We start from the raw sequence: 16087 nt of genomic DNA, 5'->3' as shown, positions 1-16087 counted from the left end.
GCAAGGATGCAACATGAGTAGAAAAGAATGATTTTCAAAGAAAACAACATGACGAGAAATATGAAATCTGTTAGAGCATGAATCATAACAAACATAACCTTTGTGTGAATTACTATAACCCATAAAAACACATTTAACAGATTGGGCAAAAAGTTTGTATCGTTCATGTGATGGCAAATGAACAAAACAAACACAACTAAAGGTATGCATATCAAGATAGTTGGGATGCTGATGATGAAGACGATAATAGGGAGTTTCAAAATGCAAGACACTTGAAGGCAATCTATTAATTAAATAAACTGCCGTGGATAAGGCTTCCACCCAAAATTTAGTAGGAACTGAAGATTCAAGCAATAATGTTCGAACAACCTCCAACAGGTGGCGATTCTTACGTTCAACAACACCATTCTGCTGAGGTGTATAAGGACAAGAACACTCAGAAACAATTCCTTTCTGCTTGAGAAGGGCATGAAATTCATGAGACATATATTCACCACCCGAATCGGACCTTAACACTTTAATGCTTGAAGAGAATTGAGTTTCAATATAAGCCACAAATTGTTGAAACACAGAAAATACCTCAGATTTAGAACGAAGAAAATAAATCTAGGTATACCTACTATAATCATCAATGAACGTGACAAAATATTTATAATTTGCATGAGATATAACAGGAGTAATACCCCATACATCACTATGGATCAAATCAAAACAGCTTTCAACATGACTACCATGAGCAGGAAAGGAAAGAGACTTACTCTTACCTAATTTACATGTTGAGCAATCAAAAGAGAGATGAGAGGAAAATTGATCTTTATTACCCAACAAACCAGAGTTTACTAAATGAGATAGAACAATAGAGTTAGGATGACCCAAACGTTTGTGCCATACTTCACCCTTATTGTTTACAGTAGTATAAGCCAATGAAATGCAAGAAGGAATGTAAAAATGTAGAGGAAACAATCGTCCAACTTTAGGCCCCTTCATGAGTATCTTCCCCGACACTTGATCCTGCACAGTACAACCATCACGAGAAAATCCAACATTACAGTTGTTATCAACCAATTGTTCGACGGAAATGAGACTAGTAGAAAGCTCAGGAGATATAAAAACTTCTTTAACTAATGAATTAATATCCCCAACAGCATGAATAGGTAATTGACTATCTTCAGCAATCTGAATGTACGATAAGCCATGATAATTCCGAACATTGGTAAGAATGTTGGAGGAACTAGTCATTTGATTAGACGCAGCAGAATCAACAAGCCAAGGTAAAGATGGTAGTGTACTGTTACCTTGAAGCCCTAAGGCTGAAAAGGCTGAAATAATCATCTGCTGAACTATTTCGGGAGTAAGAACAAAGGGATCACCAGCTGTAGAGGAATTAGCGGAAGCAGAAGTACCCACCGTAGCTTGATAGGCGTTAGTTTGGCGATTCTGGGGACGAGTCGGACAGTCTTTGATAATATGTCCTGGCTTCTTGCAATAATTGCAAGATTTTTTGGCACAGTGAGTAGTAATATGCCCATATTCCTTGCAGTTGAAGCATTGGACCTTCCGCATATCCCTACCCTTGCCTTTCCCGTGAGCTGCATAAGCAACGTCATTGGAAGTCATGCGGTTCTGCTGAAAAGTAGCCTGTGTTGCAAGACGCTGCTTTTCACGAAGTAATTCCCCAAAGCACACATCCAAAGAGGGAGGAGGATCACGATTCATCAAATTGGAGTGAGTTGCCTCAAATTCTAGCCGTAACTTCATTAAAAACTGATCTCTCTTGCTCTGTTCATGAACCTCCTGAACAGCAGCGAGAGATGCGGCTAGTATCTTAGCATAAATAATGTCAGCAAATTCACCCCACAAGTTCTGAAACCCAGAAAAATAATCTTGTATGGAGAGATCGCCCTGAGTGTAATTGGCGATCTCATATTCCAACTGAAAGCGTTTGGCTGTGTGGTCCTGATTGTAAACCTTCTTTAAATACTCTCCATATCTTGCAGTCTTGTACGGCCTCAGATTTAGGACAATCAGAGGATCAACAGATCCTAAAATCCATGTCATGACTCTAGCATCTTTCACTTTCCACTTAGCCAATTTAGACAGTTCAGTAGGAGCTGGATCACTTCCATCTATGTGACCCCATAAATCTTTCCGAAATTCCTAGGCAGAATAATTCTTGCCTGTGAAGCGCACACCAAAAGAATCCGAGTTGCTAGTAGATATGGTGCCCGGAACACAGTAATAAAGATAGATAATACTAAATCCACCTCACCTCTAGTCCAAAAACAAGCCTACAACCAGCAGGCCCAAAACAAAAGGAGACCAAAATGAGAGTTTCCAACAAGAACTGGACACGCCGACGGCCACTAATCACCACAAAATGAGAGTTTCCGGCAAGAAAAACTTCCTACCCTCAACAGAAACTGCCGAACAACAGTTTATAACCAACCAGAATTGTCTACACCTTCCTTTGCAGGTATTGACAGCCAAGGATACCAACAGATTAGTCCCAACCCAACCTATAAATCTCAGAACAGGTAATAGAATGCTTCGATACCATGTAAATATTTTGGATTGAATGTCCTCATTGTGAGGTTCTTCTGTTTATATAGAAACTCTAGGCTAATTACAAGGTTGAATTGTAGCCATTAACATCAATCTAGGCTAACAAACAAGGAAACAATAACTGTACAAGATACATACAATCATGCCATAAATAGATGACCTAATTATGGCCAAATATATGCTGTCCCGATTGACAGGTATGTGTACAGTTGGAGAGATTTAGGGAAAGATTGGACATTTGGGTAGTTCTAAGAAAGAGTTTATCCTGTCTAGCATTTTAAATAGTAGTAACGTGTTGCATAGTGTTCAACCCTCTATAGCATGTAGCATAAGTAGCGTAATCTACATGATACTTCTATTTTTTAATTTTAAAATAGAAAAAATATGATAAATTGTAAGAAAAAAAAAAGTGCCAAAAAGATGATTCGTTTTTTTTTTTTTTTCTCTAGTATAAGCTTCAAACAAGTTATTAATTATCATTTATCAAAAGCCAATCCACATATATAAACTAAATTAAATCATTATTACATTAACAACTTTCTAAGCAAACCATTTTAATTAATAATGTCTAATTGAAACCACAAGTTATAAGTATGAAAAGGAATTAAAATCCCACAGGTAAAGAGCAGTGTTTTAAGTATCGACAATATTGGCCAATATATCCCATGATATGTCTTGTATCCCACATGTGCGATACAAAATGCACAAGTAGTGCGATATATCCCACATGTTCGATTGGGTGAACATTTTCGATTTTCGCTCCTTTTTTTTTATTCTTATGTAAATCATGTTAAATCAGTGTTAAATTGTTACAAATTCATGATTTTTCATGAAGCATGAAAAATCATGGATTGAGAGTTTCGATTTTGAGGAGACGGGCTGAGTTGTGCACAATTGAAAAAAAAAATCAAAATTTCTTAAAGTCTCACATATCAGTTGCAATCTATGTCCAAATATAAAATAAAACATGTATGTAATCTGATCTAGTGATTCTTCTTTTGCTTTTGAATGTATTGCTTGTGTTTCCACACGTCTTCTTGCATTTATAAATTATATGAATATATACTTGCATCAATTCAATTACATAGCGCAGAGATTAGGACCCATACAAAGAAAACCTATTATGTGCACTTATGTTTTGTAATGTTTTGATTTAATGTGTATTGATGTCTTGTTTTTAATAATTGCATAAGTTTCATTGAAAAATTCGACCAATTTCCCAATGTTTCCCCTATGTTTCCAACAACAACGATTCATTACGCGATACAACCAATATATCCCATATGATAATCGATATGTATCCATATCTCAAGGGTGCGATACGTAATGCGATACCGATATTTTGAACACTGGTAGAGAGTACTAAGTACAAAATACAAAAAACAAATATCATTTATAAAAAAAATGTAGCGGACACCACATACGCTATGTGTATGCTACATATGCCACGCATATGCTACGAACCCTATAGTGTATGTTACAAGGGACTATACGCTATTTGCTAACACTACGTAATGTCGTACCTACGCTACATTATGCAACAGATGCTAACTCTACCCTACAGACGCTATTCAAAACATCGATCCTGTCATCTCTAAGCTTTCTTATAAAGAGAAGGCTCCACGCTACTAGCTCTCCTACCCTACTACACTACCGACCCCTTTCTGCACTCCTCTTTCCTCCACGAACTGGAACAATGCAATAATGTCTTCAGCTCAATCCCCAAACATTACCCCCACCATCCTTCCAACATGACCGAGTGCATCCTGAATCCACTTCATGGCTCTGGCCATGGCTATAGGGCCCCTGTTCTTCCTAGCAAGCATAAGCTTGTCATTCACTTGAGATCTCGATAATAACTCTTCCTCCTCCTTAACCCCTCTCACCTGTTGCACAAAGGTGAGATATCTAATGCCTCCTTCAGAGTCTCCACAACCTCGACTACCCCCCGTCCATCCCTGTCACTACTAGTACCTTCAAGAACTTTTTCTTCAAGGAGAGCCATAACCAAAGATTATTCCATCAGCTCTTCATTGCTTGACCACCCACACTATGGATCACCATATGAATTGGATCCGATCTCCATCAGATGGGAAGAGGCAAGACTCCACCCTCCAGAAAAGAAAATTGATATAGAATTAAGTAATGCAAGAGCTAGTGGGAGCAGCCCCCCCCGGAAGGAGTTTAAAAGTCATTGAGGAGCTGCAAGTGAGGCTGTGTAAGTTAAAAGACACGACGGGAGGGCCCTAGAGAATCAGACACTCGTGGAAGACTACACAAACCACCTGCTCGATCTGATCTCTCCTGGGTGCATTTAAGCTCAACTAGCTTTGATGCTAAAATTGTCAGCTCCAAACCTGATACTTTCCTAGGCCTATCCTCTTCATGCTCCACCAAGCCGCCATGGCTCCCCTCCAATTCACTAGCTAGACTTCGAGCCTCTACAGTTCTATCACTTGCCTCCATGCTCTCTACCCGTTCGTTACATGTATCTTGATACTTGCTGACATCTAGATCCAAACTTGCTCTAAACCGGTCCATTTGGCAACCTCAGATCGCCACACCTTTTCCTTAAGGCCACCACCTGACAGCACGTCAGGCCACCCATCACCCCCTTATTGTCTTATAGCATACCCCCACCCCCCCCCCCCCCAAAAAAAAAAAAAAAAAAACACCTAACTACGTGGCTATGCTACTCTCCACTCTCCTGACCCACCTTTACAACTCCAGCGATCATCATAACCTCCTGAATCTCTCCCCAATCTTCCCTTACCACTTCCAGAAAAGCTCTCACTTCCCCAACCACAATAGAGATCTGATTGGGAATCGATGCCGCCACCTTCTTCTAAACATGTCTTGTCCGCCCTCTGCTCCGACTAGACTCCGAGCTGGATTAACAGCGATCGCCCCACCTCCATAAGGTCTTCCTTGAACCAGAGCTCTAGCAAAAGGTCCCACAGCTGGATCCACACCACCTCCTCATCGAGCACCGATCTTTCAGACCATCTTTCAATGGACCCTGCAGGTCTATCTTAGAATAAGGCTCCTACAAAGATGATCTTATCTTACTTCTTAGTCAATTTTAGGGAAACCCAAACCTCACTCGAGCTTAGACATCTAAGTATCCAATCTTCTTCTTAAATATCACAATAAGAGGAGAGCCATTCTCTAAGGTTTGACATTGAGGAACCTCTCTTCAACGTAGCCAGTAGGCTCCATTGAAGAGCCTTCTATGCATGTTACATTACCCTCAGATGGACTCCTATTGCTGGCTTCTCACCCAAAGTCTCCTTCCATACCCACTTTTCAACCTTCGATGGCACTTATTCTGCATCCCTAGTGGCGTAACTGCTTCCCTTCATCCCCCCTCTGCCACTACATCCCAAAAGGATTGATGTCCGCCATCTCCAATAGCCTACTAATGGTTACCTTCCCATCCTCCTTTTGAGCCTCTTTCTTACCTTGCTCCATAGCCCTTCTTTTCTTCTTTCTACCTTTCTATGATTTGCCATGTTCACTACCTTTGGACCATTCTAAACTAAACTTTACAAACAGTGTCTCTTCCTACCAAAGCTTACCCTGCTCAAAGTTGTTGCAATGTTGCTCACATCTCCATGGCCTTACATCCTCACAAAGGCAAAACCACAGGATTAAGAACCTCAGAAGCGCGACAACACCACCTCCTTCCCCTCCCATATTTCCCCAAATGCCTCCGAGAAATGCCCCTCATTCCAATTCTCCGGATAATCCACATCAAGTAACGCTGGCAACTCCACTAGAGGACCACCCGTGGCACCCCCTTCTCCCCTCTTGCCTGAGCTTCTTTTCTTTCCCACAACCTTCTAAACCCCTTGATCACCAGTGGCTTTATTCTCATCTCCTTTGCAAAATCCAGCCTTTCCCCTTTCGATTATCACATACAAGTTACCACATCCCTCACATGGCTACCAGTAAAATTTTCCTCCAACCCTCGTCCTATCCCTTACGCCACGCCCGACTACCTTAGCTACCACCTTTGTTTGAAGAATCCTTGATATTATCAAAATATCCTTGATATCCTTTGTATCTCTAGCTCAGCGATAATGATAACACTGGTAGTATCATAAATCCTAGGTATTGGCAATGTATCGCTAAGTATGGCAATGTATCGATATCGCCAATGTATCGCCAATATTTTCGATTGTGTAAATTCCAAGCGTCACTTGTATTTTCAATGATTGATATTGCCAATGCATCGCCAATATTTTTTATTGTGTAAATTCTAATTGTCAATTGTATCGCCAATGTATCAGCAATATTTCGATAATATTGCCCATGTATCAATATCGCCAAAATATGCTTATTAAAAAAAAATGTCCATTTCATTTTTTTTTTAATGGGCGCATGGTTGCGTGCAATGTTCAATTTGTCAACGATAATATCGATAATATCTTGATATTATCGCTATCGCAACATGGGCAATATCGAGTTCAATATCCTTCATTTCCTTTCCAGTTGTCGACGATTTCTCAATGAACTATAGTGTGTTGTCGATATTTTGAAACATCGATTGATGTTTGGATGGTTTGATGGATGGATGGGATGGTTGGACTCATTTCTTACGACATCACGCGCTTCTAGCCCCCCATCAAATGGAAACTTATTATGTATGCATTCTTTTTGCAATTTTTTATTCGTAAATATGCAAATATGTATATTTTAGCATCTTCTGAAGTTTCACTAAAAAATTCTTTTGTTTTACCTATGTTTCCCCAATGTTTCTCTGTATTTCCGATTTATGACGATATCAATATTGTTTCTGTATCCCCGACCGGCAAAACTTGTAGCTATACCAATACTTCAAACACTGGCTGCTACGCTTTGGTTAGCGAAGCGGCCTCTTGATGCAGGACATGAAAATTAAATATGATATGCAAGATTTCAGGCTTTAGATCATACTAATTTTAAAACAATCACAGAAGTTCCATATCCCACATAAAGTCAAGCATTCAACAAGGGGAATCTACGAGGATCCAAGCCCACACATGTTAGGGCTGAATCAATTAAAATTATAGACCAAACAATGCTCAAAGGAGAGTAGATTCATTCACACATGCAAATGATTATTTCCCAATCCAAGGGGTTCACATGTTTCAAATCAGGAAAGCCTAGGATTTGCAAAAGTAGAATAGAACTTGGGATTTATGATTATCTAGGGTTAGGGTTAGGGAAATACGGCGAGAGGGTAGTGAAATAGAGGAGAGAAAAACCCGAGATGATCCACACGTGTGGACAGCGACCGGGTCCAGACGCATGTGCGTGGGATCCTGCCCGCACATGTGTGGGGCCCATGAACCCAAAAGGGCAAGCTTGGGTCTAGTCGGCTTGGGGTGAGCCACACACACACACACACCAAATTTTAGGTTGATTTGACGTCCAGGCTATGCATAGTGCTCCGCCGAAGTTTCAACCCCCCTGCAGGGCCTGATTTTGCAAATCTATTGTAGAGGAAGGATCGGCTGCAAAAGGGGGTGGATTTGATGATTGGATGGCTATAGGAGATGATGAATATTGAGGGTAGAAGGTGGGTCGATTTAGGATGGGTGTGGCTTCGCACCATGGTAATTAGCCCTTCGAAGAAGGGAGGGTTTTGCACCCAATTAGATTTCCACAACTTAGAAAATTAGAGAGGCAGGAAAACGCGGAATTTTATTAATAATCTTCAATGAGAAAAAACCTACAAAGGGTTGCCTATTTATAAGAAAATCATATACCCCAAAAGTCGCGCCATTTGCGTATACTATTACTAAGAGACGAAGTAACAAAAATAACAACTAATCAAAGCAATCTAAACTGTTTATGATGTTCTTAATAACGATAATTAGCAAAACTCAGTCCTAGATCATCTAGGGTAGTGGGCCACGATCATGAGATCCAATGGTGGGATCTACATGATGATCGGGTCCACTCCAAGAACCATAGCACAGCCCTCTAATTAGGAGGCTCTCCATGGATGTCGTCATCAATCCAGATCGATGGTGGGGCCCTCCTTGGATACGTGCGTGAGGAGGGCGTGCGTGTGCGCGAGATGTCCCCATCAACTCTCTCCGGCTACGTAGATTTTGCCATTGGTGAAACAAAACTCTCGAACCACTCCAAGATGTCAGGATCAACTCGTTGAAGCTCCTCAGTGAGCCACGTACTATATGAAGTTGGGCGTGACTTCCACTTAACCAGGTACTTTTGAAATCCGCCGTTCGATGTTGATACTATCTGATGGTCCAGGATATCCTCTATCTCCTCTCTAGGTGTGGGAAGGGTAGGTATGTGAGGTAGAGGCTGAGAAGAAGGGTCGGGAAGAGGCCATGGATCAAGAAAAAGGTTTAGGGAATCAGGATGGTTAGGTGAGAGGCTGGACAATGTATCAGAGGTCCCATGAAATGCAATTAGATCATCCACAATGAATGCGGAACTAATTCCTATGGAAGGTGGAAGATCTACTACATACGCATTGAGACCGTTTCGTTTTATAATTTCGAATGGTCCAGCACTACGCGTGTGAAATTTACCAACAGATCCCTAATGGTACCACTCTGGCCTGATGTAGACCATCACAGAGTGCCCTACATTAAATTCCTTGAAACGTTTATGTTGATTTGCAGAAAGTTTGTAATGTTCATTACTAGTAGTGATCTTTCGCTTGATTTCTTGATGCAATGAATTAATGTGATGCGCAAAGGACTCCGCAGACTCTGATGGCCTATGAGACAGTGACAAGATCAATATGTTTCCTAGGTTTATAACTAGTAACAACTTCAAAAGGACTTAAACCTGTGAATCTATTGACAAAACTATTAAATGTAAACTTGGCTATAGGTGGTGCGGTGTCCCACTTCTTAGTGTGCTCCCCCACTAAACATCTGAGCAAACTCCTTAGGCTCCTATTGACCACCTCAGTTTGACCATCGGTTTGAGAGTGGTTGGCAGAAGAAAATTAGATCCTAGTATTCATCATGTGCCATAGTGTCTTCTAAAAATAACTCATGAATCACACGTCATGGTCAGACACTATGGTTTTTGGTAACCCATGAATTTTGACGACCTCACTAAAGAACAGCTTGGCAACTTGAGATGCATCGGAGGTCTTAGAACAAGGAATGAAGTGGGCCATTTTAGAAAAACGGTCCATGACAACAAATATGAAATCGTGTTTCCGAATAGTCTTGGGGAGCCTAAGCACAAAGTCCATACTGATGCCCTACCAAGGGATGAATGGAATTGGCAAAGGTGGGTATAGTCCCGTATTTTGCTTTTTCTGCTTTGCTAGTTGACAAGTACGACATTGCCCTATAAGCTTGGCCACATCTCGCTTGAGGCTTGGCCAATAAAACCTATCCTCCACTAGGGCAATGGTCTTGTCTCTACCAAAATGACTCACGACCCCTCCCGAATGTAACTCACAGACAAGAAAGTCGCAGAGGGAGGTGCGCAGTATGCACAAGCGATCTCTCCTATAGAAATATCCGTCTAAAATCAAGTACTCACTGCTAGCTCCTGACAGACTCTCTAACAACGACGCATACATAACTCCAAAATCTGGGCACTCAGAATAGTCCTCTCTGACATGCTCGAGGTCCGTGACTTCAACACTTGTGGAATTAAGTAACGCAACTCGACGACTCAATGCGTTAGTAAGCTTATTCTCTACACCGACATTGTGCTTAAGCACAAAAGTGTACCATTGAAGGAATTGAATCCACTTGGTACGTAGGGTTTAATTTCTTCTGAGAGTTCAGATATCTCAAGGCCTTGTGATCTGAGAACAAGACGAATTCTTGCAGCAATAGATAGTGACACCAGTGGCGCAATGATTGCACTATCTCATAGAATTCTTTGTCATAGGTGAAGTATTTTTGCTTCGCCTCATTCAGTTTCTCACTAAAAAAGGCGACAAGGTGTCTTTCCTGACTAAGTACTCTTATGCCGACTCCTGACGCGTCGCATGCGACTTCAAAAACTTTCGAAAAGTCCGGAAGTTGCGTGACTGGAGCTTCGGTCATCCTGACCTTTATCTCCTTGAAGGCTTTTGAGGCTGCCTTCGTCCATTGAAACTCTCCTTTTTTAATGCAATCCGTGATGGGAGCCATAATGGAGCTGAAGCCTCGAATGAACCGCTTATAGAAGGTGGCTAAGCCGTGAAAGCTGCGCACCTCGTGAATATTGCAGGGTTCAGGCCAATTGACAATGACTTTGACCTTCTCGGGATCCGCCGACACACCCTCAGTTGACGCAACAAAACCTAAGAAGATAACACTACTAGACATAAATGCACACTTCTTTAGGTTAGCGTACAATTTCTCGGCTCTAAGAATCCCACAAACTTGCCTTAAATGGTTGAGGTGTCGTTCATTGGTCATGCTATAAACCAAGATATCGTCAAAGTAGACGACCAGGAACTTCCCTATGAAAGGTCTCAACACTTGGGTCATCACACGCATGAAAGTACTTGGGGCATTAGTCAGCCCAAAATGCGAGCATCTTGGTGCCCTCTTTCGGGCTACACTGGTGGGCAAAGTGACCAAACACTTGACATCTAAAACACCCGGTTACATCACTTCTGCGCGAACTAGACCCGACAATTCCTTTACCATTATCATCCTTGGGCCTAGACTGAGAACTACTGGAAGGCTTGTTTTGGTATCCAGTGCTAGGCTTAGCCCCAGAAGGGTTAGCCTTAGCGCCAGTATTGCGAAACTCAAACTGCCTTACCACAGATGCTTTGAGGTATTGCTCAACCTCCAACACTACTTGATACAACTGTTCAAAAGTGTCCATGTCCTTGGCGAGCAACTCTCTCCTAATGTCAGAACGGAGACCCGTCTTAAATTGAGCAAGAGTGAGTACGGGATCCTCATCAACTTCACACCTGGTCAAGTACTCTTCAAACTTCTCGATGTAGTCCGCCACACTCATGAAACCTTGTCGAAGAGATTACTATTCCTCAACCAACCTCAAGTGATAAGAGAAAGGGAGGTACTTCTCCTTAAGAGTTTCTTTCATTTCTCCCCAATGGACTATTGGGGGCTCCCTCGACCTTTCCTTCTTTCGCTCAATAGTAGCCCCAAACTTCTTTGCTTGGCTCACAAGCTTCATCTTGGCAAATCGGACCCGACGAGCATCCGACATGTCATACCACTCAAAATAGTGGTCCATATCCGCTAACCAATCTAGAAAAGCTTTAGGGTCCAAGTGGCTATCAAACGTAGGGGCATCTACTCTAATTCCCTTGAGGAGTTGCGCATCTAGGTCATAATGATCATAATGTCCCTCGCTGGGTGGGTGCACGCCTATGACTGTTTCTTTGGCCACTTTCATTCCTTGGTTTATCTTCTTGACCACCTGCTTACGATTGGGCATCTTCCTCGATGGCGGTCTCTAGTTGGGTAACGTACACATTAAGCTAATCCAAGTGTTGCTCAATACGTTGTTCCAAGTGCCTACCCAAAGACTCAAATTGTCGGGTTGGGTCGTTCATGGATTCTTGCAATTGCTCCATGTTTACTGTAGGGTACAAACCAAAACCACGACCAGTACGCGTGGGCATACAACCACTCACTCAAAGATCCTCTAATGCAATTATATGCGCCTAAATGGGACTAAATGATCCTATAGGACTCTATATGAGGGAAACTACATAACACTATTAAAATTCCAGCAACATAACTGCTCAAATAGTTTGTTAACAGAAAATTCAGCCATGAAAATTGGGGATTTTCTTACAACAGAAAATTCAGCAGTCCATGTGTTGAATGATGGGTCCTAAACAGCCATATATGATGTAATTTAATGCAAAATAGACGTGAGTAGACTAAACCCTAAACATGCAATGATATCCCCTATGAAAAACCTAAGCTCTGATACCAAATTTGATGCAGGACATGAAAATTAAATATGATATACAAGATTTCAGGCTTTAGATCATACTAATTTTAAAACAATCACAAAAGTTTCATATCCCACATAAAGTCAAGCATTCAACAAGGGTCCAAGCCCACACATGTTAGGGCTGAATCAATTAAAATTATAGACCAAACAATGCTCAAATGAGACTAGATTCATCCACACATGTAAAGGATTATTTCTCAATCCAAGGGGTTCACATATGTCAAATCAGGAAAGCCTAGGGTTTGCAAAAGTGGAATAGAACTTGGGATTTAAGATTATCTAGGATTATGGTTAGGGAAATAAGGCGAGAGGGGAGTGAAATAGAGAAGAGACACAAACCCGAGATGATTCACACATGTGGACAGCGACCAGGTCCAGATGCACGTGCGTGGGATCCTGCCCGCACATTTGTGGGGCCCACGAACCCAAAAAGGGCAAGCTTGGGTCTGGTCGGCCAGGGGTGGGCCACACACGCACCAAATTTCAGGCTGATCCGACGTCCGGGCTGTGCACGATGCTCCGCTGAAGTTTTAGCCCTCCTGTAGGGCCTGATTCTGCAAATCTGTTATAGAGGAAGGATCAGCTGCAAAAGGGGGTGGATTTAATGATTAGATGGCTGTAGGAGATGATGAATATTGAGGGTAGGAGGTGGGGCGATTTGGGATGGGTGCGGCTTCGTACCACGGTATTTAGCCCTTCGAAGAAGGGAGGGTTTCGCACTCAATTAGATTTCCACAACTCAGAGAATTAGAGAAGCAGGAAAGCGCATAATTTCATTAATAATCTTCAATGAGAAAAAACTTACAAGTGGTTGCCTATTTATAAGAAAACCCTATACCCCAAAAGCCACGCTATGTGCCACACTATTACTTAGAGACGAAGTAACAAAAATAACAACTAATCAAAGCAATCTAAACCGTTCATGATGTTCCTAATAACGATAATAAGCAAAACTCAAAGTCCTAGATCATCTAGGGTAGTGGGCCACGATCATGAGATCCAATGGTGGGATCCACATGATGATCGGGTCCACTCCAAGGAGCCATAACACAGCCCTCTAACTAGGAGGCCCTCCATGGATGTTGTCATCGATCCAGATCGATGGTGGGGCCCTCCTCCTCCTTACGTATGTGCGTGTGCATGAGATGTCCCCATCACCTCTCGTTGTCCACCAATCTTCTCTCCAATTCCTTTTCAACATTCATTGACCTCCTCTCCAAGTCGTATCTCGGATTGTGCCTGCAAGACTCTACACCTCCGCTTCTGATGCACCTCCTTTCTTTCCCTCTCCGAAACTCTGATACATATCTCCTCTCCCTCGCATTAAAGCTTCAACTCCTCTCGCAACTAAGCTTCACATACCTTGCGAACCAAAGCTCTGCCCCTCTCATCACAACCCCTATGGAAGCAATTGGTCATTGCATGAGATGGAACTAATACTCATCTTCCAAACCTTTCCGTACGTATTCCCTTTTAATCATCACCAATCTACTTCGAACATTCATTGGGCATTGAAAGAGGGAGATGAAATACGAAGGCATATTGGTCATACATACATTCCAGCTAGAAAGCTTCCTTTTGATCCTCTCAACCACCTTATCCGTAAGTGTTTTACATGTTTACCAATGCATAGTGGGAGACCCAAATGCAAGGGAAGATTTCCTGCCTGACAGCCGAAAACTCCTGCTAAAGACTTTACTTCCACTGGGCTCAAAGTTCAACCTGATGCCCAATATCTAACTTCATGAACATTGATCTTGAGACCGACTTCAAAACACTGCATTATTTTCCAAAGATAATTAACTTGTGACGGCTCAGCATTACAAAACAGGAGCGTTCATTAGCAACTTATGGGTGAGAAATCTTGAATGAAGCATTTGCAACATAAACCCATAACCAAGCCAACTGAGGCCACTTCTCTAGCATTTGAGAGCCTCAGCCACTGCCACAAACAGGAACTGGGAAAGCAGGTCACCCTGATGAAGACATCTCAAGCCCCTAAAGAATCCTTTAGGTGATCAATCACTAGAACGGTGTATCTGGCCAAACTTGCACATTCCTAAATCTGTTTTCTCCATCTCTCTCTGCATCCATATGGCACAACATATATTTGAGGAACTTCCAATCATAGGCCTTCTCCAGATCAAAGAAAACTGTCTTTTCTACCTACCCTATACCGTGAATCGATGCACTAGGCAATAAAGGTTCACCAACAGAATATTTAAAGGTCGTTAAAAACACCAACTATCATCCCAATAACGAATTCTTGAATCTGGATCTGTTCCCAAGAGCAAATACAATTCCCTTGGTTAAAACTACTTTCCACTATCTGCATAGCCTTCTAAGCCCCTGATAGTCTATCAGTGGGAATGATAATGTTTCCACTAAGTACTCTTTTCTGGAGAAACTCTTACTCCTGTGAGAAACACCAAAACCACATCTCCGACAATGCCTTACAAGCTTTAGGCTTCTAATGCCCATGCCTCCCATCTTCTTCGGTTTACAAATCCATTTCCATACAACTAAATGATACTCCCCTTCTTGCCCTTCCACAAGAAATCCCTTTGAAGCTTCTCCATTCTCTCCACCACAACTGCTAGTTGGTGGAACAAAGTCATGAAATAGATTAGAATCAAGGTATTCTGTAACAGTAATGGTGATTGTTACCTTTATGATACGGATCGTAATGGCTGTTACGCCATTATGGTTATGGGGCCATTATGGCCTTTACGGCGGGCTGTAACGGCTGTTATGAGTCATTTTTTCCGTAACGGCTGTTACGACCCCGTAACGTGTAACGGTTGCCACCTTTACCTTTACATAACGACCGTTACAGCACACCCTGATCAGAATACTCTATTGAGGAGTGTAATTCTACCACCAAAAGGCAAGTACTTCCTTGTCTATGTGATAGCCTTTTTACTCTTTCCACTAATGGACCTATATTCTTATGAGGATTTCTGAAGCAAAGAGGAAGGCCCAGGTAAGTCGGACGGAAGGGTACCCAGGGCGGAGACCAAACTTACAAAATTACCCTAGAACATCTAATCCCCAGCACTACAATCTTGGACCAAATCACTTTCTGTTGGGGTTACAATCCCCCTTACCCTCAGTATTTTGTTTTGCTATTTGAACACAAAAGTCATTGTTTATAAAGAAGGTAAAGAAAAGTAAGTTTTTTGGCGAAGTTGCAAAAGAGTGGGAAAAATGTTATTTGGTACAACAGGCATCGTGTTTCCTTTCTTCCTTGAAAATTTCCTACCTTTTTTTTTTTTTTTTCCTTCCTTCGTTTTCAACTTTTATTCCTTAACAATTCAGATTTAATTGTATACATTATATGTGCACTACACTTCAAGATAACGTATAAAATTTATCAACATGATTGCAGAGGAAACCAATGATCCATCAATCATCATGATGGCTTCATGCTTATGTGCATTGGTCTTTGACTTCACATCAGAGGAAGCTCTTTCAAATCATCCTGACTTCAACCCCAGAACACTAAATAGTCTATCTCTGCTCATTGTGAGAAGTTTGGTTACCCATGCACAGGTAATTCTCCTGATGTATTTCAGTCTTGTTTTGAGGTTGATATCTCTGT

At 41.7% G+C, this 16087-nt stretch overlaps 1 protein-coding gene across 4 annotated transcripts in view; it reads left to right on the top strand.

Annotated features, from left to right (window-relative positions):
- The window catches only part of LOC131216895 (uncharacterized), a 93245-nt gene that overhangs the window by 75248 nt on the left and 1910 nt on the right, over window positions 1-16087 (top strand). For 3 of the 4 annotated variants that reach the window (XM_058211502.1, XM_058211501.1, XM_058211503.1), the window contains exon 16: window positions 15875-16038. In XM_058211502.1, coding sequence (XP_058067485.1) covers window positions 15875-16038 — 164 coding nt within the window. Of the gene's footprint in view, window positions 1-15874; window positions 16039-16087 lie in introns of those variants that run through there. The other variant, XR_009157098.1, reaches the window with a different exon arrangement.

Source organism: Magnolia sinica, chromosome 10 (assembly GCF_029962835.1).
Source record: "Magnolia sinica isolate HGM2019 chromosome 10, MsV1, whole genome shotgun sequence".
In the NCBI taxonomy this organism is placed as follows: Eukaryota; Viridiplantae; Streptophyta; class Magnoliopsida; order Magnoliales; family Magnoliaceae; genus Magnolia; species Magnolia sinica.
This window is presented reverse-complemented; position numbering and strand designations above follow the sequence as displayed.